The sequence below is a fragment of the Pelodiscus sinensis genome, chromosome 5 (genome assembly GCF_049634645.1).
Source record: "Pelodiscus sinensis isolate JC-2024 chromosome 5, ASM4963464v1, whole genome shotgun sequence".
Lineage (NCBI taxonomy): Eukaryota > Metazoa > Chordata > Testudines > Trionychidae > Pelodiscus > Pelodiscus sinensis.
The window spans coordinates 15,194,931-15,220,858 of NC_134715.1; the positions used below are offsets into that span (position 1 = coordinate 15,194,931).

Here is a 25,928-nt window from a genome sequence, read left to right on the forward strand (position 1 = left end):
ATTACCCCATTAATAGCCAGCAGGTTTAAAACAAAGGAAAGGAAGGACTACTTCACACAACGAACAGTTAACTGAGAGACTCATTGCCAGGAGATGTTGTGAAGGCCTAAGCTATAACTGGGTTCAAAAAATAATTTGATAAGTTCATGAACCATAAGACAAGATGGTCAGTGATGCAACTCTATATTTTGGGTGTTGTACACCCCTGAACAACAGAGGATGGCTCACTTGATGATCGTCGTCTTGTTCATTCCCTCTAAAGCTCCTGGCATTGGCCACTATTCTTACGTTCTTACATTTTTAGCAATGAAAAAATTTTTTTTATCGTCTAGCAATGAGTCACAGAAGTCAAAATACCCTATCATTTAAGTACTGATGAAAACAAGATTTAGGGTACATCTAGACTGTGGCACTATTTCGGGATACTGGAAGTATCCCAAAATAGCAACGCTGTGTCTTTAAATGCTACTACTATTACCCAAAATAGCAGGCACACTATTCGAGAGTCCCTGTAACCTTCATTCCACGAGGGTTAAGGGATTTGTCAGAATAGTACCTTATTTTGAAATTTGGCACCGCCAAATTTCAAAATAAGCTCTTTTGACCTAGACTCGGAATAAGCTACACAATTTGCATAGTGCAAATTGCGTAGTTTATTCCGACAGAAGGGTATTGTACAACCTTACTGATATCTAAAGTAAGGGGAGAAAGAAGGAAGACTCTACAATATTTGCCTCCTCTTCTTGGACTCCAAATATAGTCTCAATAATGTCTTTCGGCTTTTGCCTAATGTTGTGCATCATGTGGAAAATGGACTTTACCATAGTTTTGCTCCTTAAATAAAACTGAATGGTTGTACTTATAATCCAGTGACTGTAATCATACTGCAGTGATGCTTTTAGATAAGTAATTCAGTCATATAATTCACCTTCTGGTTCTATAAAGTAGTTGTTTAAAAAATGGCAGTGTTTACGCTTCAACTGCAATGAAATTATAAATCCTATATTATGAAGCAAAATAAAATTAATAAGGTTAAGAAAGGGATCAGGAGAGAGGAACGCAGAAATAACAACAAAAAACACTAAAAACCCAGGCTGAGGTTTTTCCTCATTCAAAATTGAAACTAGTAATCAGTTTTTCTTTTTGGTGTCATCTTTAATAAAACTATGTATAATATCTGTTTCAATATTTTCTAAAATACCAATAATAATGATAAATCACTCTGCTAAATGTGTGCACTAATTACTTGTTGGTCCAGATGAGATGTTTACATGTATGTAACTCATTTTTTTCTAGAGTGCTTTGCAGTTATCTGAAGTATGAATTAAAGCATTAAAAATCCATTTTTCTTTTATTAGACTCCAGAGCAGTGGAACAAAATCCAGAATTCAAAGAAAAGAGAAATGGTAAACTATAGTTTATATCCCATTAAAAACTGACCTTTGAACTCTATCATTATAACCTCCTACTTGTTGTCTTCATGAATTTTACAGGAACACTCGGTAAGCCAAAAATTCCCAGACAGTTAGGGTACGTCTAAACTACATGCCTCTGTCGGCAGAGGCATGTAGATTTGTTTGTTCAGCAAAGGTAAATGAAGCCGCGATTTAAATGATCGCAGCTTCATTTACATTTACATGGCTGCCGCGCTGAGCCGACAAACAGCTGATCAGCTGTTTGTCGGCTCGCCGCTAGTCTGGACGTTCCCCCTGTCGACATCAAAGCCCTTTGTTGGCAGCCCCGGTAAACCTCATTCCACGAGGAATAACGGGGCTGCCGACAAAGGGCTTTGATGTCGACAGGGGGAACGTCCAGACTAGCGGCGAGCCGACAAACAGCTGATCAGCTGTTTGTCGGCTCAGCGCGGCAGCCATGTAAATGTAAATGAAACCGCGATCATTTAAATCGCGGCTTCATTTGCCTTTGCTGATCTGTCTAATCTACATGCCTCTGCCGACAGAGGCATGTAGTCTAGACACAGCCTCTGTAAAGATGGTTCTAAGTCAAAATCTACTATTTGTTTGTGAGAGTTTGTCTGTGTGTCTAAGAACTCCTCCTAAACAGTAAGTACTAGGACTAAGGATGTTAACTAGCCATTAATTTACTAGTTGAGTAGTTGATGGAATTTCCCTCGACTAGTCGATAGGCACTTCCACATTCCTCCTTCGAAATGTACAAGAGCCCCCACTGGGGCTCTTCCACATTTCAAAGGACGAATGTGGAACTCTGCGTGCAGTCGAGGGCCAGTGGGAAGTCCTGCTGACTCCAGGCTGCACGTGGGCCAGCTTTGAAATGCACAAGAGTCCCCAGCAGGGGCTCTTGTGCATTTCAAAGAGGAAGCACCCTCATGGAGCCCAGGGTCAGTGAGGGACTCAGATTGACCCGGGGCTTCATGCTGTGCTGCCAACTTGAAATGCAACGCAGAGCCCAGGGTCAGCTGGGGACTGTTGACCGTGGGTTCCACATGGCATTTCCCCAGAACCCAGCGTCAGCTGGGGACTCCTCAGTTGATCCCGGGTTCTGTGGAAATGCGGCGCAGAGCCTGGGATCAGCTGGAGAGTCCTCAGCTGACCATGGGCTCTGCGTGTCACTGCCGCTTTGAAACACTGAGGTGGCGTTTCAAAGGAGAAGCGCCACACAGCTGAGTCAGGGATCAGCTGTGAGGCACTGCCCTTTAAAATGCTGCCTCGGCATTTCAAAGTGGCAGTGCTATACATCTGAGCACGGGCCGATGAACTGTGTGTTGCTGCTGCTTTGAAGTACCCCCTGTTCCCCCCCAACTTTGCTTCCTCTATCTGATAGAGGCAGCAAGGTACGTGTGTGTGGATGGGGGGTGTTGTGTGGTTCAATTTATTTTAGATCCAGGGGAAACCAGTACACTTCAGGGCTACTTAACCACTTTCTTATTTATTGCAAGCTTTAAGCAGTTAATACAGTTGTTTAAGTTTACAAGCCTTAAGAACAGTTACTATACAATTTAATCCTTAAATACTATAAATTCTAAAGCAAATAATACAGCACAAAGCAATGCAAAAGCAGTTACTAAAAGATCTACTATATACAATAATAAACCCTAATTCACCTTACACTTCACCCGTATGCTGCCTACAGTGCCAGGCAGGAAGTCGTGGTTCTGTCTTTTCCCACCCATAAGAATGCCACCACTGACGTAGCCAGTGTGAAGGGCCTAATCACTTCGGCTACGTCTACACTGGCCCCTTTTCCAGAAGGGGCATGTAAATTTCACCAGTCGTCGTAGGGAAATCCGCGGGGGATTTAAATATCCCCCGCGGCATTTAAATAAAAATGTCCGCCGCTTTTTTCCGGCTTTTAAAAAAGCCGGAAAAGAGGTCTACACTGGCCCCGATCCTCCGGAAAAAGCGCCCTTTTCCGGAGGGTCTTATTCCTACTTATTTCCTACTTCCGGAAAAGGGGCCAGTGTAGACGTAGCCTTCTAGTTACCTCTAGCAGGATGTGTGGGTCAATCCTGCCCATTCCCTCCCACCAATTGTTCTTACTAAACCCAATTTATACAAAGAGACACTTGGTCGTTCTAATAATTTTTGAAGTGGCCCCCAGCCAAAAATTATTGCCCACCCCTGCTCCAAAATCATTCATGCTGCACTTTTTGCACAACTGTGTGGTAGCTGAGGGGTGCATGGGAATCTGGGGCAGGAGCCTGCAGGAGATGAGCATCTCAGGTACTTAAAGCCATGGTCTAGAGCAGGGTTTCTCAACTTTTTTTTTATATAAAAGTACCCCCTTTAAAAAAAAGTACCCCTAATACCTACAGTTTTCAGATACACACTTTTTTCTACCATTTGTTTAAACAACTTAATCATAGCTGGGCAGGCGATGAAATTTTTGGGTGTAAAAAGTATAAAAATAATAAAGCACTGTAAAACTTAAAAAAAAATTCAGTTTCCTTCAAATTTCAGTTGTGTTGACATACCCCCCCAGACTTCTCTCAAGTACCCCTATGTGTACTCATACCACTGGTTGAGAAACACTGGTCTAGAGGAGGGAAGCACCTAGCTACAAAGTCTGCAGCTGCCTAGGGCAGCGTTGAGGATTTGGTCCCAAGTGCTGCTGTGACAAGGGTCAGGCATGCTCAGACTTGGAATTGCCACCTCTCCTGTGGCTAGTAGCTGTAGCTTTCTAAGGCTAGCCTCTGGCAATTGACCCCTTGGCTGCATTAAGCTAGGAGTAGATAAAGAAACTGGCGTTATGCTCAAGGAACAGAGGTCATCAATAGGAAAAGCGTGTCAGAGGAAGCAGGTCAGGCTTACAGGGGAGAATAGCCCCCACTGACTGGCTGCGGAGCATATCTAAGGTAGAAGGGAAACCAGCATTGACATAGATGGGGGTGACCAGGTAGTAGAATAGCATGTAGATATGAGCAGAGGAAGAAAGACAGATGACTTCTGGTTCCCTGGGGATAAGTCCTCACTTCGGAGAAATGGTGATTGTAAGTGGCTTGCTCAAATGGCAGGATGGGTGCTGGGGTAGAGATTTGTCAGAATTGATCAGGTAGCTGCTGGCTGTGAAACTTTATTGAGCTCTGAGGCTAGGATCACATATAGTGGCTGGTGAAATAGGGTGGTCCTGGACACATAGCTGTAGAATGTTAGAAGGAAGGAGATAAATTTGTGGGGAGTTTCCTCTGATTGCAATCAAGTTTCTGTTCACTGTGGATACTGGTAAACCCAAATGGGTACAGCTCAGGGTACGTCTAGACTGCAAGCTTCTTTCAACAGAGCCCATTTTTTATCTGGTTTTGAGGTGTGGACAATCGGCTTTTTCAAAAGAGAGCATCCAGACTGCATGGACACTCTCTCGAAAGAAAGCCCTGATTGTTATTCACAGAATGGCCACCAGGGCACCTGTGCTTTTTTTCGACTGCCTCTTCTTTCAAAAAATGTCCCTGTTCTGCATCCACACATGCCTTTTTTTCAAAAGAGCTCTTTCAAAAAAGGCGTTCTTCCTCATAATTTGAGGTTTACCAATGTCGGAAAAAACCCTGCGTTCTTTCAATTTAATTTCAAAAGAACGCGATTGCAGTGTGGATGCAGGTGACGTTTTTTTTTAAAATGTATTCTACACATACCCTCAGTGAGGAAGCTGTGTATGGTAATCCTGTGCAGATATGTATGTTCAAATGGAAAAACACTTCTGAGATTCAGTAGTGGGTACACTGTGGCACTGCCACACCTGGCCTACACTCAGCAGGGGCCTTGAATGACTACATGGGAGCCCACAACTATGTTTGGTGCTGGGCCCACAAAATTTAGTCTGGCGGTGACCACCATCTCCACAGTGTACAGCTTCAGATTATTAGGGAAGAGCTATCGTTCCTTCCAATTACTACAAGAGGAGCCATTAGGACAGCAGGATAAGGGAAATATTGGGTGTTCTGCTTACACCTGCTTTTACAAATAAAACTGAACTGCAAACCTTTGTTTAAAACAAAAAAAGTGTAAAATGGCCTTGTGTGGTGAGCTTTCAACACTCACTTAATATTTTCATTTTTCATATGTTACAATAGTTTGAGAGGTCATCCGCTGTGGTAGAAAAACAATGGTGTTCTGCAGAGTATAATTGTATATACATTTTAATTAACTAACACTGCATTTTTCTTTCTAGACCCTTCTAGTTGTAAAATTGTACAATGCTATTCTTCTTCCCCTGCAGCTGGGGAGATGTAATCGAAAGAGGGATGTGACTCTCTTTTTTTCATCTGTGCATTATTTTGGATTGTTAGGGTGGTTTTTTTTTAAGCCCCTAAGATCCAGATCTTCTAATTTGTAGAAACTAAGCTGGTCCCTGTTGACTTCAAGGGGTTTCCATGGTGATAAAATGGTTGAGCTACTCACAGCAAATGACAGGAGCAGGCTCAACCTATTCAAAATGAATTTGAAAGTATGCCAGATTGAAACTGTAGTAACCTAACAGAGAAATATTTGAGTAGCCATTGATACTATAGTGAAGGGCACAGTTCTCAAGCCATTCAGATATCTCCAAGCCAGCAGCATTTCTCATACATTTGCTGCAAATTTAATCATAAAATGGTCCATTCTCAAAGGCTAGGCTGTATTCAGATTTTGTAAATTTTGCAATTTAGATGAAATCCACAAATATCTGTCAACCCTTGGGTTTATAACCCGAGCCCAGTGTCCCATTTAGTTGGTTATTATATTGCTTTAAGAGTATTTATCATGCCTTAAATTTCAATGCTAGCTATGATTAAAGAGTTGTGTCAAACAGAACTGAGGGAAGTGAAAACATCTACCAAATTCAATAGATTGTGAAAAAATATGCTAAATTTGTATATGCTCTCTGGGAATTTCTACTGCCCATGCTCATTGCTAATAATAATGCCCAGGGCCAATTTACCAAAGCAGCTCTGATTTCAAGAGGACAACTTCTACAATGAGGTATTGTGCATAAGGATGTAGAATGTCAGGAATTGAGGTATTTAAAGTGGGGGGAACAGACCTGTAAGTGGCTATTTTAACACAAATGAGGGATTTAATTTTTGCACATCTCTTTTATTAATATGGCCTTGATGTTCATAATGTGACTTGATAGAGGAAGAACTGACAATCCAGCTTGTCTTTGACACTAGTGTTCAGGAGTTACGACCACAAAGTGACATTTTAAAACTCATTTTCAAGAGGAAAATGTAACTTTCTTATTATTTCAGAGGGCTTTGTTGAAACTGACTGAATACCCTTGCATCTTTGACATGCAAGATAAAATTGTGGTTTACAATATTGACCGCCAAATTCTGTGCCGTATACATAATGTAAGTATCAAAGTCAATGAGGTTTTTTTAAATGTTTTTTAAGCCAAATGAATGTAAAGCATGTGACACCATCTATTGTGTTTTGTAGCCAATCATTTTCCTAAATTGGTGGTGTTTGAGTATTAGAAGAGAACACCTTGTGCATGACGTGTGGCATATTTTAAGGAGCGAAACACCTAAAGCATTTGAGAACTTCTTGAAAGTAAGAAATCAAGCTTGATTATTTTGTTAGCTCTGAATATATTGCTCTGGAAAACTTTGCCTTTAATATAGCTAATATCCACAAAGGAGATCTTTTTAGCATTTAGTAGGCATTTTAAAATCCAGTTAAAAATGAATGGGGGGAGAGTATTGTGGAAGTTACTTAAAAGCAAGTTCTATGTGGGCTAGAATCCTGACAGGAAAAGCTTCATTCTTGGCACACCTGGCAATTAAACTTTGTTTGGTTAAAACAAATGGCTAATACAAATGTTTGGGGTGGGGGAGGGGGGAGTAACTGGCTGGCTAAGAGAAATGGTAATACGCACTCTGTGGAAATCCCACTATAGGGTTATAGAGGCTTCTATTTCCCAGACTTATATTATCAGCACTACCTGATGGAGTGCTCATGCACTGCTTGGTCATCCGCTTGTGTAGACTACCTCTTGGGTAGTCTGCTGTATGTGAAAGTTATGGTCAAGCAAACAGATGTCTACAAAACAAGATATCTCCATGACTAGCACTAGTGGCCAAGTCAGTTCTTGGCCCCAGAGACTAAGTGCTGCTGTTGCTATTGGAGATAGTCCCCCGCCCACCACGGATGAGATGTACTAGTGGCACAGTCTGGGAGATGGCTTGTGGTGTTGCTACCTCTGCAGTGCAATCATGTAGCTAAAAAGGAGGCTTCAATTTCCATTTCTGTTGATCTGGCAGCAGCTACACTGGAAAAACAATTGAGTGAATTAAGGACTTTAATAGAGACCTGTGTAGAACTCACCACAGCATCATAGGGTCAGATCGGCTTCTGTTTTCCAAACTCCTAATAGCACTACACAGTGGAGTACTCAGATTATCCAATCTGTGCCACAAGAGAAATGCAACAACTCTTATTTGTTTTTCTTTTGGCTGTGGTTCTTCTTCCCTGCCACACTGCCAATGGTTCCCACCCTGTGTCTACCACAGCAGTGTGAATATGCAGGGTCACTGTCATTTATGCCATGCTTTACAGCATTGAATGTCTGACTATAGTTTTGCTTCATTAAGAAACACATCAAAAATACCCTCTGCCCTCCCAAACTATAACTAGTTGATTTTCCCTAGAGCATCTTACTAATGTGCTTTTAATTTTTCATTAACTAAACATCTTTAGTATTTTCCTGCGGTTTGGTTTTTGTTTATATGCATTCATATATTGTGACAGACCTAAGCCAGCAGCCTGCCACACTCTTGTCCTATTGGGGTCCAGGAGGACCCTCCCCCAGTCTACAGGTAGGATCCAAAGAGCCCTAGACTCCAACTGATTCTGGGGGACAAAGAGAAAACAGGGATGGTCAAAGGGTTAAAACAAGGGAACTGGATGGGGATACCAAGCAGAGAGCCCTGGACAGAGCCCACTGTCCCTCAAAGGTCTTGAGAGGGGCAGCGTCTGCTGGCTCTTAGTGGAATTCTGCCCCGATGCATGAACGGATACAGGAGCAGAAATAGCCCCTTCCCCCAGTTGCAGGCCTCTCCCTCAGCCAACCTCTGCTCCCTAGTCTTATAAATTGCCATGTTGGCCATAGAGAGGAGGAGGTCCCACGACTCTGTGGGGCCATGGATGGGATGTGCATAAATTAATAGGTGAGAGGAGAAGTGCACCCAGAACCTCAACAAGAGACAAATGGTTGGGGAGGAGGAACACCCTATCCTGTATCTTAGCAGGAAACTCTTCCCAAGGGAGCAAAAATATGCAGTAGTGGAGAGAGAATGTCTCGCCGTTAAATGGGCAATGAAAGCCTTGTTACATCTGCTCAGACAAGTTTATTCTCATGGTGGATCATGCCCCTCTCCAGTGGATGCAGCAAAACAAAGAAAAGAATGCAAGTGACCAGGTGGTTTCTGTCCCTCCAGCCATTCCAGTTTTTGGTGCAACACAGAGCAGGAAGCTGCCATGGGAATGCCAATGGGCTGTCCAGAATGCACTATTTAATGACCCAAGTTGGCCAGTCACCTGGTATTGAGCCAGTGGGATGATGATATGTGACAGACCTAAGCCAGCAGCCTACTACACTCTGGTGGAAGGCAGGTATACAGGGCACTGGATAAGTGGTTTTCTCTTTCCAGAGTAAATTACTAGAGCCTGCTGCAATAAAAAGGCAGGAAAATACCTAGGGCTAATTAAATAGATTGCTCCCTCAGGCAAGTCACTCAACACTTGCAGCCAATTACAGCCAGTGGAGGTACTTTAAAAAGTCTCCCCCAGTTAAGGAGAGGTGGAAGACAAAGAGGGATGGCCCAGAAAGAGAAAAGGAGGAACAAGAAGCTGGTAGAGCTGGTTAACAGGTACCAGAGGGAAATATTTTGGAGGTATTGTTTGGAGAAGTGGCCCAGGGAAAAAGCTGCTAAGTTGGATGGAAAAATAACTGACTGCTGCTACTTTAGGGTCCCTAGGTCAGAACCAAGATTAGTGGGCAGGCCCAGGTTATCCCCAAACCTTCCCCCACACCAACACAGTCTGTTCTAGGAAGGGAGACCAGGATTATCAAAGGGTTTTCATCCCCAAACCATGGAGTAGCCTGTGATGAGTATGGTTTACTGCTATGGACTCTGCCTCCTGTAAAGAGAAGGGTTAGGTATAGAACCACAGAGAATCTGAGACTAATATTATCTGCCAGTAGCGTGAGACCTTTGAGGCACGGCCAGAACTTTGCCACAATATGTAAACTACCAACCAGTTAAATACAAGTTCTATGAAAATAGGATAAATATTCTCATACTTTACCTCATAGTATTGGACATCATAGTTTGCTGTCGTCATGGGCTATATACAAAGGGGTGGGCTCTTGTTTCCCAGAGTTAGTCATGGATCACTAGTGACAGTTCATCTTGCAGGTGGTCTGTAGGCTCGGGACTTGACGTGCCCCTCCCCCGAAACAGAGAACCTGTGTTGGTGCTTTAGTTCTGTAGCTCCCCCGTGAGGTTAGAGCACCACCACTGGCTTCCCACTGCTGAGGGAAGGAGGGGAAGGCTCGTAGCCTGGATCTGGCTTGAAAGGGAACCATCACCTCCTGGCTGGGGGAACAGCAGTGCAGGAAACTGCTAGCCTGGAGACTTTCCTCGTTGCTCCCATTGGCCAGAATCACAGCCAATGGAAACAGCAGGGGTGGTGCCTAGAAGCAGAAGGTGCAGAGCCACACACACTCTGCTCCCACCGAGACCCTGCACCTTCTCTCCCTCCCATTCCTAGCCTGCTCCTGCATCCCCACCCACCCAGAACCCCCACCCTAGGCCACTCCTGCACCCTACTTCCCAACCAGACCCTGTCACCTTCAGTCTGCTCCTGCACCCTACCTGTCACCCAGACCCCACACCCTCAACCCACTCCTGTACACTACCCCCTGGCCAAACCCTCACCCCCAGCCCACTCCTGAACTACCTCCCAACCAGACCTTACACCAATAGCTTCTCAGCCTGTCCCACCCCCACACAGGCTGCAGGGGCGATGTAGGTCTGTGAATAAGAGCCTGAGGGGAGGGGAGATGGTCAGAAACCAGCCAGGGGGATTGTGCTAGGGCATGGGGGCAGCCTTTCCCTACTCACAGCTGAGAAACACAAATGGCCTGGCAGCCATTTTTCTCAGCAGCGTGTGGGAGCTCGGGCAAGCAGGGAGTCTGCCTGAGGCTTCCTGCTGTGTCTACAGGCCAGGTCTGTGCACCCTATATTATCTAGGCCTGCCCTACACACATTTTGTCAACATGGGTGGTTGGCTGGTGGCCTGTGGAAAGGTTTGGTTTGCATTGAACATTGTGGGCTGCAGGCCAAAAAGTTTGAGAACCACTGCATTAGAAGATCCATCCTATGTTAACTAGTTACCATATATGTGACTAGTCAGATGCATTTGGCATAAATCTCAGTACCCGGATAGATACCCAACACAGACCTGACTCTTCAGTTTTCACATGGAAATATGTTACCATGCTGTAAATGGAAGCACATTTCCAACCTAAGCTAAAAGATTATGTAGGAAGATTCTTCTGCTCCTTCTTCCTTATCCTCTTGATTTTTATGTCAGGGTGACAACAGCATGCCTAATGATGATTTGTACATAGATGTTCTAACTCATGTACAGGTGTCACTTTTGCTGTCACCAGTCTGTCTCAACAATAGAGCTGTCTTTGTCTGTCTAGGTGGAAGCTCCTACTTTAAGTTAAGATGACTGGCACTGTTTGACTACAGGCTGTCTACATGGTGGGGTAATGCACTATATATGGCTGTGATTTTTAATGCAGAAAATGTGGTGTTGGGTTAATTGCGCTCTGTAAACCCAGCTTTTGCCCAAGGATGGTTCCCTATTGCTCTTTAAAATAGTTTCAGACAGAGCTATGTTGAAATGCACCATCAGTGTATCCAGACCAATACATATACATGTTCCTGTGCTTTATAAAACACTGCACTCCCAGGCTGTGTCTACACTGGCATGAATTTCCAGAAATGCTTAAAACGGAATACTATTCCGTTTTCAGTTTTTCCGGAAAAGGAGCGTCTACACTGGCAGGCTGCTTTTCCGGAAAAGCCCTTTTCCCGGAAAAGCGTCTGTGGCCAATGTAGACGCGCTTTTCCGGAAAAGAGCCCCGATCGCCATTTTCGCGATCGGGGCTTTTTTCCGGAAAAGACTACTGGGCTGTCTACACTGGCCCTTTTCTGGAACAGTGTTCCGGAATAAGGACTTATGCCCGAGCGGGAGCAGAATAGTTTTACGGAATAGCGGCTGATTTTGTACAGTAGAGCATCGTTGCTTTTCCGGAAATTCAAGGGCCAGTGTAGACAGCTCGCAGCTTATTCCGGAAAAGTGACTGATTTTCCGGAATAAGTGGCCCAGTGTGTAGACAGCCCCATAGTGTGCATTACCCCTAATGGAGATGAAGACTTAGGTTCTCACCCATTTCTAAAAGTTACCTAAAGGAGGGTACTCTAATAGGCCTGATTCTCAGCCCTGCTCCGTTCTTTTACTACTACTTTTCCCCAGTCACCATAGATCTTGCAAGAGGCTGGGGAGAGGATATGGTTGGTAACTGCCAGACTACTGCTATCCACTGGCAGTTGGCACAGATTTCAGGATTCCCTCATGCCATGAATAGACTGGCCAGTTCTGCTATTCTGGCAATAATAATGCCTATTTCAATAATGACAAATGCTCTGTCAGAGAGAGATCTTGGAGTCATTGTGGATAGTTCTCTGAAAACATCCACTCAGTGTGCAGCGGCAATCAAAAAACCCCCCAACAATGTTAGCAATCATTAAAAAAGAGAGCATAAGACAGAGAATATCTTATTGCCTCTGTATAAAATCATGATATGCCCACATCTTGAATACTGCATACAGATATAGTCACCTCATCTCAAAAGAGATATCTTGGCATTGGAAAAAGTTCAGAAAAGGGCAACAAAAATTATCAGGGGTTTGGAACCATCCCATACGAAGAGAGATTAAAAAGATTGGGACTTTTTAGCTCAGAAAAGAGGAGACTAATGGGGGATATGATAGAGGTCTATAAAATTATGACTGGTGTGGAAAAAATAAATAAGGAAAAGTTATTTACTTATTCCCACAATATAAGAACTAGGGGGTCACCAAATAAAGTTAATAGGCAGCAGGTTCAAAACAAAAGGTTTTCTTCACTCAGCGCACAGTCAACCTGTGGAACTCTTTGCCAGAGGATGTGGTAAAGTCTAGGACTTTAACAGGGTTAAAAAAAAAAGCTAGATAGCCATTGGTGGACCTGACCTCCATGAATCTATTAGCCAGGATGGGTAGGAATGATGTCCTTAGTTTGTCTATAAATGGGTGACAAAAGAGGGATCCTGTGAGGATTACCTGTTGTGTTCCCTTCCTTCTGGGGCATCTGGTATTTGCCATTATCAGAAGATCGGATACTAGGCTAGATGGACCTTTGGTCTGATGCATTATGGCCATTCTTATGTTCTTAATTCGCCCTATAATTTAACTAGAAAAACTACTTTTCACTTCCACATCTAAATAAAACCTACAGAATTACAGATGCCTACATGGATGCTATCTAAAATGTGGCTGCATTTCAGTAGTGTCTGAAGAGTTCTTAATACAGAATCTGTAAAGCACATGCAGATATGTTTGATTTATTATACTCTATTTCCATAGCACTCCACTGCAGACACCAAGTCATGCCAGCAAGGCAACAGAGAACCTATTTAAAATAATGAATCAGTGCACAAAGTTTATTCTTTATCAAAGAGATACAGCACCCTTGACATGCTTGTGGTGTAGCCTTAAAATACACCCATAGGTTTTAATGGGACTATGGAGGAGGAACAAGAGAACATTATTTCTCTCCTAGCAGTAAATTAGGCCATTGTGCAAAAAGCTACATTTTCAGATGGCATTGGAAGAATTAATAAAGACCTCCACTATTGCTAGTCTTGAGTAGGAGACTACTGCAACAGCATGGAATATAATAGTAAGGTTTGGGTAATATAATAGGTGGGGGTGGGGGCTCTTCCTCCCCTCCCCCCCCACACACCCAAAGCAGCCACAAGGGTAGCAAGTCATTTTTGTGGTGCCTTCCAAGCTTTTGCCTTATTAATTGTGTCTAAAAAGTTTAATACCCATCCAGGTCCAAAGGTGAAAGAACATGTAGACTGGTATGGTAAGAGGAAGAAGCAGACTGTAGAAACACAAGCTCGTTGTGCTGGTGCAGCCCTCTGGGAAGTTTTCATCCACACTGGCTGAATAAAGCAGACCAACTAAGGACAATAGTGGAACAAGTACAGTTAGCGTAGGCAGAGACAGGAACATTTTTCTTCCCAGGTACTGTGGATGTAGGTTAGTGCTCAGGTTTTGCTGTTAAGAACAGCTATCTAGGTTTTCTTTGATTCTTCATCTTGGATCTTTCTGTCAATCATCCTTGCGGCCTGAGGGATCATATTAGGAATGCCATCAGTGATTGGATACGCAATGCCCAGTTCTTGGTTAATTAGTTCATTAGTGGATTCTTCATACCTGATCAAATAATGTAAAAAATGTGAACAGTAGATAAAAAGACTTGGTGGGAGGATGTTTACTGAGGGTGAGAAGACAAATGAAATAATGATCAACATATGTAGCTAAAAAATATTAGAATTATCCTAACAAAGTAATCAGGAAGTTCTCAAAGCAGAAAAACATTCCTTCAGTAAGAGATACTATATAGAATGGAGGCAGGATGCAACTCTCTTCATAACAAAATGTATAACATTTAAATTATGAAAATGAAAACTCCTTAACCAGTTGGGCACCTTATGCCCCTGCAGTTGGGAATTACGATTGTGTAGAAAATTCCATTCACCTTGGTAGTATTTCACAGTTACTTACTCATGCAGTATTTTATTATTGTGTTTGTGTCTGCAATATAGAAGATAGATGTAAAAATAAATTATGGCAAACTGGAGCTTCTGCAGAGCATGTGTCCCAGTCATGAATGCAAAAGATTATATTCTAGTTCCAATTTTTGCTGTGTTTATTAATCCTAGTAGGTCCAAATAGCATGCCCATAGAGGGAAACAGGTGAAAATGAAGTGAGAGTATTTGAGAGTATTTGACATACAGGCTCCTTCCATTTTAAACCGCCTCCCAGCAAGAGGATATGTACAATTCAGTTAACAGGAAACTACAGAAACAGGAAAGCCAGTGACTTCCCAAGATGGACTGATGGGATATGTTATCGTTCAAACTAGCTTTAGGGCTGAGTTTAAAACCAGCTCCTCTGTTGTGATTAAGGGCAATTGCTATGTTCAATGAGACAGTGAAATTTCACACCTGCTTTGAAATCAGCCGCATATAAAATTGTCACTCTTAGTGAAAATCGTATCCCCGAAGAAGGGGGATGGGGAGGGTCACTCGGCTGGCCGCTGCCGAGGTGCAGGGGGGAATGCGTCTGCGGCAAAGGGCAGGAAGGAGCATTAGGGACGGGCCTCACCTCAGTGGCTTCTTCGAGAGAGGGCAGACTAGGAACTGCAGCAGAGCCGTATCGAAGAGCTGCTGTTGCTCCCGGCCCTTCTGCCCGCCCGAGGCGCGTCTCAGGGCTGCAACCCGCAGCCGCCTGTTAGCAGCAGCTCCCGAAGGCTGGGACTGGCCGCCCAGCAGCGCTGAGACTAGCGTCCTGCTCCCGTACCACCCTCGCATGGCCGCCGCGCCTGCTGCTGACTCACCGGGCCGCCGGCTCTGCAACGAGTTCCTGTGCGACAGGGACCCGCCTCCCGGCCCCGAGCGCTGCCCGCGGCGCCCACTGAACGGCGCCATTCCCAGCCGCTGAGCTTTCCTGACAGTGGGTGAATGGACCGACGGATGGGTCCCGCTCCCTTCGCGTTCAACCGGATCTGGAAGCGGAGCGGCAGCTGCTTGGGCACCTTTGGAAAAGTTGGGCAGTTCTCACATCTGTGCTCCCCTAGACCTGACATTGTACTGCTGTGGCAGGATTAGGGACCGTTCCTTTTAGGGGGTTACTTTTCAGTCTGTTTTAAATCTCATTGTGATGACACAGTTTTTGTAGAGTTTAGATTGTTTTTTCTTTGTCAGCAGGTGTTCAGGTTGTTAGTTGATTTCAGCGGGACATTGGAATTTCTTTTGAAATCTTGCTCAACACATTAGAGCTTGAGTGCTGTAAACCAGGGCTACTCAACAAGCTGTCTAGAGCCTCATACAGCCGGGGGGCATTTGTTTGCAGCCCACAATGCAATTTGGGTTTAGGAGGGTGGGATCCTTTGAAGATGGCCTCTACTGGGAACATGCACCACAATGGCAAGGCAATGGAGTGAGCATTGAAAGATGCAAGTGCACAGGCTGGCTGGAACAGAAAGGTACAGGATGTCTGCATTTCTAGCTCTCAGGGAGGAGGTGCTGGGACTGCCAGGGTATATTGTGGGAAATGCTGGCTGCTTAGCTTTGTGGGCAGAGCCTGAGAGGTGCTGATTGGCCCACAGTGATCTGGACAGATTAGAGGATGGGGCCAAAATAAATCTGATGAGGTTCAACAAGGACAAATATAGAATCCTGCACTTGGGATGGAAGAATCCCAAGCATTGTTACAGGCTGGAGTCCGACTGGCTAAGTAGCAGTTCTACAGAAAAGGACCTGGGGATTACAGTGGATGAGAAGCTGGATATGAATCAACAGGGTGCCCTTGTAGCCAAGAAGGCTAATGGCATATTAGGGTGCATTAGGAGGAGCATTGCCAGCAGATCCAGAGAAGTGATTATTCCCCTTTTTTTGGCTCTGGTGAGGCCACACCTGGGCTATGTCTAGACTGGCCAGTTTTTCTGGAAAATCAGCCGCTTTTCCGGAAAAACTTGCCAGCTGTCTACACTGGCCGCTTGAATTTCCGCAAAAGCACTTACTTCCTACTGTAAGAAATCAGTGCTTCTTGTGGAAATACTATTCTGCTCCTGTTCAGGCAAAAGTCCCTTTTGCGCAAAGCTTTTGCGCAAAAGGGCCAGTGTAGACAGCTCAGATTTGTTTTCCGCAAAAAAGCCCCAATCACGAAAATGGCGATTGGGGCATTTTTGCGGAAAAGCGCATCTAGATTGGTACGGATGCTTTTCTGCAAAAAGTGCTTTTGCGGAAAAGCGTCTGTGCCAATCTAGACACTCTGTTCCGAAAATGCTTTTAATGGAAAACTTTTCCGTTAAAAGCATTTCCGGAAAATCATGCCAATCCAGACGCAGCCCTGGAGTATTGTGTCCAGTTCTGGGCCCCTCACTATATTAAGGATGTGGACGCATTGGAGAGGGTCCAGCGGAGGGTGACCAAAATGACTAGGGGTCTGGAGCGCATAACCTATGAGGAGAGACTGAAGGATTTGGGTTTGTTTGGTCTGCAGAAGAGAAGAGTGAGGGGGGATTTGATAGCAGCCTTCAATTTCCTGAAGGGAGATTCCAAAGAGAATGGAGAGAGGCTGTTCTCAGTAGTGAGGGATGGCAGAACAAGGAGCAGCGGTCTCAAGTTACAGTGGGAGAGGTCTAGGTTGGATATTAGGAAAAACTATTCCACTAGGAGAGTGGTGAAGTACTGGAATGGGTTACCTACCTAAGGGGTGGTGGAAACTCCATTCCTAAAGGTTTTAAGTCTCAGCTTGACAAAACACTGGCTGGGTTGATTTAGGTGGGATTGGTCCTGCCTTGGGCAGAGAGGTGGACTTGGTGACCTCTTGAGGTCTCTTCCAGCTCTATGATTTGGGTGCGGCACTGTGGTTTATGGCTCAATCTTTGTATTCATGCCTGTCAGTGTGAAAGAAGCTATTTCCATATATATTTGCACGTTTATGCAACCACACTTAAATTGTGGCCCTCGGCATGTGCTGTGAGTATCATGGTCCCCGGGGCTTCCAAAGTTGAGTAGCCCCACTCTAAACTTTTGTTTTCAGAGATTTATACCTTGTTCAGGACAAATGGTTCCAGTGGGAAACTGGAAAAAGAAAATCTAGGGTGTTTAAATTTTAACCTTGAGTTTAAAAAAAGAAGAAACAAAAATAACAAATACTTGGTGCCTAATGTCATTCAGCATAAAAATAAGAGAAAAATATTAAATTTTGGCATATGAGCTCTTCCCCATAACCCATATTTCTACCTGAAAACTTGCTGAGATACAGAAAAAATCTAAACTCTCAAACTGGGTCATCAAATGCCCCACTACAGCACTTCGTGTTCAATGTCACAGAGCTTCCCTGCCAGAAAAGGGTGGTCTACCAAATCTTTCAGTAATAAAAAAAAGTAACTGAAGTCATAGAAGCCATATTTTCTTTCAAATGTGGACACTGCTACTGGATTTTGAAAATGCTATTTACAACTGATACAGTACAGCTGGAATGGAGCAACAAAACAACTAGAAGGTGACATGGAGGAGCAAAGTGAGGAAGGGAACACATAAAAGAAACTGGAGTAGAAAAATGCATAGGGGAATAGAATGAAATTCAAAGAAAGCACATACATGAGAAAAGAAACCAAAGAGCGAGAGAGATGTACTGTGTCAGGAATGAGAGAGCACAAAATAATGGGAGTGAGAGCCTGAATTGCAGATGTTCTTGAGGACATTTCCTTGGATTCTTTTACATTTTAAACTGGGACCTATGTGACTGCTGTATATGTTACTTTTTCATGTAAGAATGTCTAACACTCATTTTCAATTAACGAAGTATTGCTTTTATTTACACAACAGTCAGGCTTGGATGTTCAGGCCACTCTTACCTGGGTAATTTATTCTATCCAGAGATTCTGAAATTATTGTGACCCAAAAGTTCATGTGATTTATTACCACCAAAATGACAAGAAGAAATTACAGCTTTAACCACCTTTTGAGAGTATAGAGATTTCTGAGAACCCATATACAAATGATGCCCAACAATAAATACATATACAGTAAAACTCCATTGGTCTGGCATCTGATGGTCCGGCACCATCAGGAACCCGGAAGTGTTCCGGGCAGCTGGACCATTGGAGCTGCTCTGCCCCCGGCTTCCCCGATTCAGCCACTGCTGAAACTGACCAAGGGGCGGCGCTACCAAAACCCTCTTGTGCAATGCCGTTACCCCTATTACTTGACAGGAAGAATGGCATTGCGCAAGAGGGTTTTTCTTGAGTAAGAAGGGGCAGTGTAGACGCTCCTTCTTGCGCAAGAGCCTCTTCTGAAAAAAATGGTGGCTCATTAGGTATGCAAATGAGGCTTGGCGATATTCCATGCTTAGCCTCATTTGCATATTACTCACGCAAGAAGCCGCGAGTGTAGACATAGCCCATGGGTTGCAGACCAACAGTAAGCCTGAGGATGATATCCTGTGCCCATGGAAGTCAATAGAAGTGTTGTCACTAATTTCTCTGGAGTAAGGATTTCACTCCTTATGCATACTAACACTCAGGTGTGGCTCCTCAATAATACAGTGGATGCCAATGGCTGTCTGGCATTTTCAACCGCACTAAGGACAAAATAGTAATTTAAAAACATAAAATATTGGTGAAGTAATTTGTGAAAAACTGGGCAAGGGAAGAATTAGTGCCTTGGGATAAATAAGGGATAAGGATCTAAATTGTCAGACTATGGTACAGTACTGTCAACTTCAAACATTCAAAAAACCACTATTTGGAGCCCCAAAATTATAAAACAATCTTAAAAATGCATATGATCTTTAAAAATAATATAGTTCAGATTATTTTTCATTGCTTTCTGTTTTTTGACCCTATATTCATGTTTTCAAGCTTGCTTCTGCAACTACAAAAGCTAGACTTTTCCCCCACAAATTGAAAGAGGAGATTCTTACATATGCACATGATTCCTAGAGCTGAGGCTTTCAGAAAAATACCTACTAGCACAAGACTCATGATAAAATTGTGACAGTTGACAATACTGTGGCATAGGCCCTTATACCTTTTACTTCTTCCATCTCCATCTTTTGTGGGTATTCACTTTGCAGCTTTTGTTTGCAGAGGTGGGAATGACAATCCTACAGTCTCATATGCATGAACTGCCCCTTGTGCCTGCATTCAGCTTTTTGCAGATTCATGGCCCAAGTAACAATCTAGTGCTGGGAAGAGTTGTGCATGTGATCATTTCAGTATGGACATGAGAACAGTGATTTTTTTTGGATCTTTTGGGGAACTATTCAGGTGCAGTTCATTGGAGAACAAGGTATTGATGATGGAGGGTTGTCCCAGGAGTTCTTCACTATCATTACAAGGGAACTGTGTTGTCCAGAAGCACAGATATTCAAAACTTTTGAGGACTCCAAGCTGATTTGGTTTCCTTCTCAGGTGAGTTAAGATATTATTTTTAATCTTAATTTAAGAAAAGTATCCTGCAAGCTCAGTGTCTATTTGGGGAAATCCTGGCGTCCCACGTATGACCAGATTCTCAGTTAAAGGAGTTTCCACTTCATATGTAGGGCCTTCATATTTTGTGCTGTTAAATAACAGGCACAGGAGTCTGTATATATGCAGTTACCTCCTTATTTACCAATTGGGCATGTCTACACTGCAATCAGGAGGTATAATTGCAGGCCCTACCTGAGCAACTTTTGAAGCTAGCCCAAGTAACAGTTGCAGTGATGCTACAGTGGCAGGGACTATCTCTGCTGCAGCTTCATTCCTATGGATAATCAAGCTAGCTTTGATCAAGTTAGATCAAACTTAGCTCAAGTGTATCTACATGTGCTGCAATCACACCTTCCAACTGTAGGTTAGACATAGTGGCTGCGTCTAGACTGGCATGATTTTGCGCAAGGAGAGCGACTATATTGGCATGTGCCTTTGTGCAAAAGCATCCGTGCCAGTGTAGATGCTCTCTTGCGCAAGAAATCTCCGATGGACAAGAATACTTGCACAAGAGGGCTTATCCCTGAGTGGGAGCATCAAAGTATTTGAGCAAGAACCACTGATTTTGTATAGTACAAAGTCAGTGTTCTTGCGCAAATACTCGTGGCCAGTGTAGACAGGCGGCAAGATTTTGCGCAAATTGCACAAAATCTTGCCAGTCTAGATGCACCCAGTGACTGTAAGTGTAAGTAACTTGACCAGGAACTCAGTAGCAAAAAAAAAAAGAATGAATACAATTCACAGAGCCCTGTCTCCTGTCTTTAACCTGACTAGATGCACTCCTTCACCAGTGTAATTAAAATAAAAGTCAGTAATAAGAGGTTTTTTTTTTTTTTTTTTTAACCACACAAATCAGGTTCCAAGAAGTGATGACACCTTTTTCCTGATTGGTACTCTGTTTGGAATGGCACTGTATAATATGAAGATCGCGCCCTTTCTTTTCCCTCTAGCTCTGTACAAAAAGTTGCTGGATATTCCACCCACTCTAGAAGACTTAAAAGAGCTGTCTCCTATAGAAGGGAGGTATGATAAAACAATTTCCCCAAGCTTTTTGCCATGAAATAAAAATTGTGGAGAGTTTAATTTGTGGTGCATAGAAATCACTAAAACCACAGCTAACAGCAGTAAATTCAAGTGCATGCCTTCAAAGAATCATATTGCTTATGATATGATAATTCATTCCAGTAGATGGACATGAAGCACATGTAAGAAACCTGAGTTAGCTTTAATTGAGTTAACATGAGTATCAGTAGCAGTTACTTCACTAGCTTCAGCATAGGCTGTACAAGCCTACCCGGGGCTCTTATGATGAAGTTTCACTGCTATTGATTCTCACTCTAACTAGATTACAGCTAGCTTGGGTATATCTACATGTGCTGCAGTCGCTCCTTTGATTTCACGTCAGAGCTGAGACCCCAAGCTTTGGTTCCATTAGGGTTTGAAGAGGAAATTTCAGATATGTATAGATGGAGATGGTTATTCAGTAGATAATATTCTTCTCCGCAGTTCTGTTTTGAACAGATGTCCTGTCATCATAGATGGGGATCCCATGGTACCCATTCTGAATAAGAAGTAAAGGCTACATCTACACTGCAACGTTATTTCGAGATCCTGGAGTATCCTGAAATAGCTATCCTGCATCTTAACAGCAAGCCCATCATTTTGGGCTCACTATTCTGACATCCCTGTAAACCTCATTCCACAAGGAGTAAGAGACATTTCAAAATAGCAGGATAGTGAAATAAGATCGAAATAAGATACACAATTTGAGCTACGTAAATTGTGTATCTTATTTCAAACTACGGTGTAGTGTAAATATAGCCTAAGAGATCAAGATTACAAAGCTTGCATGGGAACTGATTTTTATTTTGTAAGAACATGTCTGTTAGTACCAGTGTCTTGGACAGATTCCAGCTTGGTTACTTGCACTCTGCCTACCCAACCTCCTCCCCATGCTACTTCACTTATGTCACTAACTTGCACAGCATCTATCACCATGGCAATGAGGTGTTTCTCACAAAATTAAAAAAACAAACCATGAATTACATCAAGGAACCTGCAAAAAAACCCCAAAAAACTTCACTTCTTGTCCTGAACTGCTGTGTGGTGCTGCCATGCAGTTCAAAATAATTCTTCTCTACCATCATGCTGGCCAGGTTGAAATTCTTTTTTTTTTTCAATAAGCATAGCAGACTTGGACACAGTTACTTACGTCAATAGGACCATTCACCAATTAGAGACTAATTTGGGGGACATTTGGAATGAACAGTGCCACATAAAGTGTAAGACTTAAAATATGTTTCTATGTGTTGAATTAGAAACTATTTTTCTAACTTGTGCTAACAAAAATTAGAGTCCATTTCTACATTGCTTCTTCTCTGACAGGGCTCTTCAGGAAATCCTGAATGAAGACTATGACGACATCCTTGAGAATATGATGATGGATTTTACAGTAAGCCATTATCATCCTGCTTATAAGCCCAACTCTGCAAATACTTCTACATAGAGTAACTTGATTCATAAGCTGTCCTAGGCTATGTCTACACTACACTGTTCTTCCAGAAAAAGCTACGCAAATTGCGAACCACAATTTGCATAGCTTTTTCTGCTTTTTTCGGAAGAGGCTTTTCCGACATCTGGCCCATCTACACTTCACCAAATGTCAGAAAAAAAACCTTTTTTTGGAACATCCCTTCTTCCTCGTAATACAAGGTTTACAGGGATGCCAAAAAAAAAGGTTTCAGAAGAGCAGAGGCATTCCCTGGACACAGCAGTTTTTCCGGGATACTTGTGATATCCTGGAAAAACTCTGTAGTCCAGACATAGCCCCAATGAGATTCAACACAATTGATCATACATGTTAAGTTCTCACCTTCATAAGTGTTTGCAGTATCTGGCCTCCTGTAAAAAATAAGAATGGTATTGCTAAACAAGCATTTAATTTTTATTTGACCTTTGACTGCTGTAGATAATGAAGGAACAAGGAGGATCAATAGTTTCCATTGAACTTAAAGAAAATGGGGCAGACATTCCAATCACAAAGCATAACAGGTAATTCATAATCTCTTTGTCCTTCCCTCCCCTTCTCTTTGAGCATCTAATGTTTTAGTTTGTCATGGAGGAAGTTTAGATTTAAATATGTGTATTGGTACTAAGATTTTTCTCATGAGCAAATTGCTTGTTACATAGGACAGAAAGATAGTTGAAAGTAAAAGTTCATGAGCCTTTCAGTGTATCAAAAATAACTTCAATGTTGGGGTAACTGGAAGATGATGGTATTTGGCCTATCTTATGCAGAAAATCAGAAATGGTCCAATTAGGTTAAAAACCTCTGAAACTGAAAGCCCTATGTATATTATTTAAAATGGGTGGAGGTTATATAGAGAGTAGAATATTCCTATCACAAATAAAATGAAGAATCAAACTGAATTAAAACCATGTAAATAATTCTGTTGACTTAAACGGGAGTTATACCACCATAAAACAGCAGAAAATGGACCAGGAATTTTGTTCATAAATGTACATACAACACAAGATAAAGAATTCCTGCCGTGTCATACTCTGGGGCCTTTGGCTACTACTATGATATAAATAATAAGAATGACCTTATAAAATATCTCGATACTATATACATTTTTATTAGTCTCTAAAGTGCCACAGGACTACTAATTGTTTATAAAATATAAAAATAGTACAGGAAATGCATTCATGGTTGTGACTGAATTGACAATCATTTCTTTTTATGTACATAAGTAATCCTATTGAATTCAGTGCACAAAGTTTCTTGCATGTGTTGGATTAAGGCCACCTTCAGGAATGACCTGTTATAGGTTGCTGCTCACTGTTTCAGTAGAAGCAAGAAATCAATAGCTTTCAATTGATATCTTTGCAGGAAAGAATACATTAATTTGTACGTGAACTACGTATTCAATGAATCGGTAAAGAGACCATTCAAGGAATTCAGGAAAGGGTTTTTAAGAGGATGTCCAGCTAAAAAGTGGAAACTCTTCCTTCCTATTGAGTTCCAAACTGTTTTCCGTGGACATACAAAATATGACTGGGAGCTGCTGGAAGAGGTAATTTAATTCAGCAGCACATGCACCTGCTTTATTTGCTGACTATAGGTTCCTGGTCTTAGTTGTTTTGTTGAATGAAAGAAGGGTCCTGAAAAGAGATGAGGGACTTTTCACTTAAGTTCAAACTAGTGACCCAATTTATTAACCCTAATGGCTACACGTTATTTCAGGACTAAAATGTTGATGATTTTCCCACTGTCTCATTTTAGAGCTCCGTAGCTAAAGAAATGTGATCTGGAGAGGCACGTGCTCCAGAAAACATCATGATTTAGGCACTCAAAGTAAGACAGCAAGAGAGTGGTGCCTTTGCTGATTATGTGCATATAACAGGCCAGCTGACAGGGGAGGGCAAAGGGGGCAGCTACTCTGGGAATTATTGATTTAAAAGGGCTGGGGGCTCCTGGCCACTGATGCTACAGCAGCAGTTGCTGGAGCCCTGGGCCCTTTAAGTTGCTGCCAGAGCCTTGGGTGGCATGCGCCGAGCAACACTGAAGGTTTGGTTGTGGTGTGGTGCACTTCCAGCTGGGCCCCAAGGGCTCTCTACAGGCTGCTGTGATAAGTAGCAGGCAGCCAGGCAAGTGAAAGAGGATGGCTCTGAGTGCTCCCTCACTGGTGTGGAGCTGCCCCAACCCAACACCCTCCAAGTACCCTTTAAATAAGGCAGGGGGGATTGAAGCCAAGATTCCTACCAGGATACTGCTTGCTGTTTCCTTTCCTGTCACTGTCAGCGGGCAAGAGAAAAGTGTAAAACATGCACACATTCTTCTACCTCCTGGCTGCTGAGAGCAAGGGACAGAGGAGTGAGCAACTCTCGCTGTGAGCTTTGCTCTTGCTCTGAGTATAGCAAAGGGGAACAGCAAGCAGCATCCTGATACAGATCTTGGGGATGGGGGCACCTCAATTGCCCCGGCCCACATCACACCCACTCCCCTATCCCATGTATTAACCCCTTTGGAGGGGTTGCAATATGACAATGCCTGTAAGAAATTTAAGTTATTTTCACCTCTCCAAACAACCGAATACAGGCAGTCCCCGGGTTACATGGATCCGACTTACATCGAATCCCTACTTACAAACGGGGTGAGGCAATCCCGCACTAGCTGTTTCCCCCCCAGCAGACCAAGGAGACGCGAAGCTAGCGCTCCTCCCAGCAGACCAGGGAGATGCGGAACGGCTTTTCTCAGCAGACACCTCAGCTTGAGAATAAAGGACTGAAGGAAGTGAGGTGTGGGAGAATAAAACTGAGCTCTGGAGAAATGTTTGGCTAGAGTTTCCCCTACAATATTTACCAGTTCCGACTTACATACAAATTCAACTTAAGAACAAACCTACAGTCCCTATCTTGTATGTAACCCGGGGACTGCCTGTATCCTTTTTTGAAAGTGTAACAAGCCTTGTGAATAGGAGGAAAGCAATAGCTGTGATATATCTCATCTTTAATAACTCTTTGGATTCTCACATGACCTTCTCATAAACAAGTTGTGAAATATAGCCTAGACAAACATAATAAGGTAAGAGCATAACTAGCTGGAAAAGAGTACTCAGAATAGTTATCAACAGTTCACAATTAAGCTAGAAAGGCATATTGAATAGGATCCAGCAAGATCTATCTTGGTTATGATTCTAATCAATATCTTCATAAATGATTTGGATAATGGCTTAGAGCGCTCACTTGTGGACAATGACAAAAGTGGGAGGAGTTAAAAGCACTCCAAAGAATAGGATTAAAATTCAAGATGATCTTTTGGAGAAATGGTCTGAAATAAATAGGATTAAATCCAATAAGGAACAATGCCAAGAACTCCACTTAGGAAGGCATAATCAATCACAATCAGGAGTGGCCCGTCCATATAGGCGAACTAGGCGGTTGCCTAGGGCACCAAGTTAAATGGGGCACCAAATGGTGGCGCAATATTATTGAGGGGTTTGGAGGTGGGGGCGCCGATTGTATGGTTCTTCTAGGGCGCCAGTTGCTGGCAGCTAGTCTAGGGCTGCCCCGAT

The 25,928-nt window shown here is 43.0% G+C and overlaps 2 protein-coding genes across 3 annotated transcripts in view; one reads left to right on the forward strand and one right to left on the reverse strand.

Annotated features, from left to right (window-relative positions):
• The window catches only part of LOC102463678 (E3 ISG15--protein ligase HERC5), a 64,051-nt gene that overhangs the window by 34,160 nt on the left and 3,963 nt on the right, over positions 1-25,928 (forward strand). Inside the window, exons 15-22 of the mRNA XM_006111053.4 lie at positions 1,359-1,406; positions 6,704-6,805; positions 6,894-7,007; positions 19,648-19,791; positions 20,708-20,874; positions 22,237-22,303; positions 22,820-22,902; positions 23,744-23,927. Coding sequence (XP_006111115.2) covers positions 1,359-1,406; positions 6,704-6,805; positions 6,894-7,007; positions 19,648-19,791; positions 20,708-20,874; positions 22,237-22,303; positions 22,820-22,902; positions 23,744-23,927 — 909 coding nt within the window. The remainder of the gene's footprint in view (positions 1-1,358; positions 1,407-6,703; positions 6,806-6,893; positions 7,008-19,647; positions 19,792-20,707; positions 20,875-22,236; positions 22,304-22,819; positions 22,903-23,743; positions 23,928-25,928) is intronic.
• Positions 13,206-15,198, reverse strand: LOC102463421 (phosphatidylinositol N-acetylglucosaminyltransferase subunit Y). 2 transcript variants are annotated; one of them, XM_006111052.3, is made up of 2 exons: positions 14,973-15,113; positions 13,206-13,929 (listed from the first exon to the last, which is right to left on the reverse strand). In XM_006111052.3, the coding sequence occupies exon 2, from the start codon at positions 13,811-13,813 to the stop codon at positions 13,598-13,600; it is 216 nt and encodes a 71-aa protein (XP_006111114.1). In that variant the 5' UTR covers positions 13,814-13,929; positions 14,973-15,113; the 3' UTR covers positions 13,206-13,597. The 2 variants fall into 2 exon arrangements, with proteins under 2 accessions (XP_006111114.1, XP_075785694.1); XM_075929579.1 differs by having other exon boundaries at positions 13,725-14,017; positions 14,973-15,198.

Coding starts and splice junctions, on each gene's coding strand:
- LOC102463421 (XM_075929579.1), bottom strand. CDS start 15,178: ATGCGAGGGTGGTACGGGAGCAGGACGCTAGTCTCAGCGCTGCTGGGC. Junction 14,018..14,972: donor CTCTCGAAGAAGCCACTGAG/GTGAGGCCCGTC, acceptor TTATTTGATCAG/GTATGAAGAATCCACTAATG.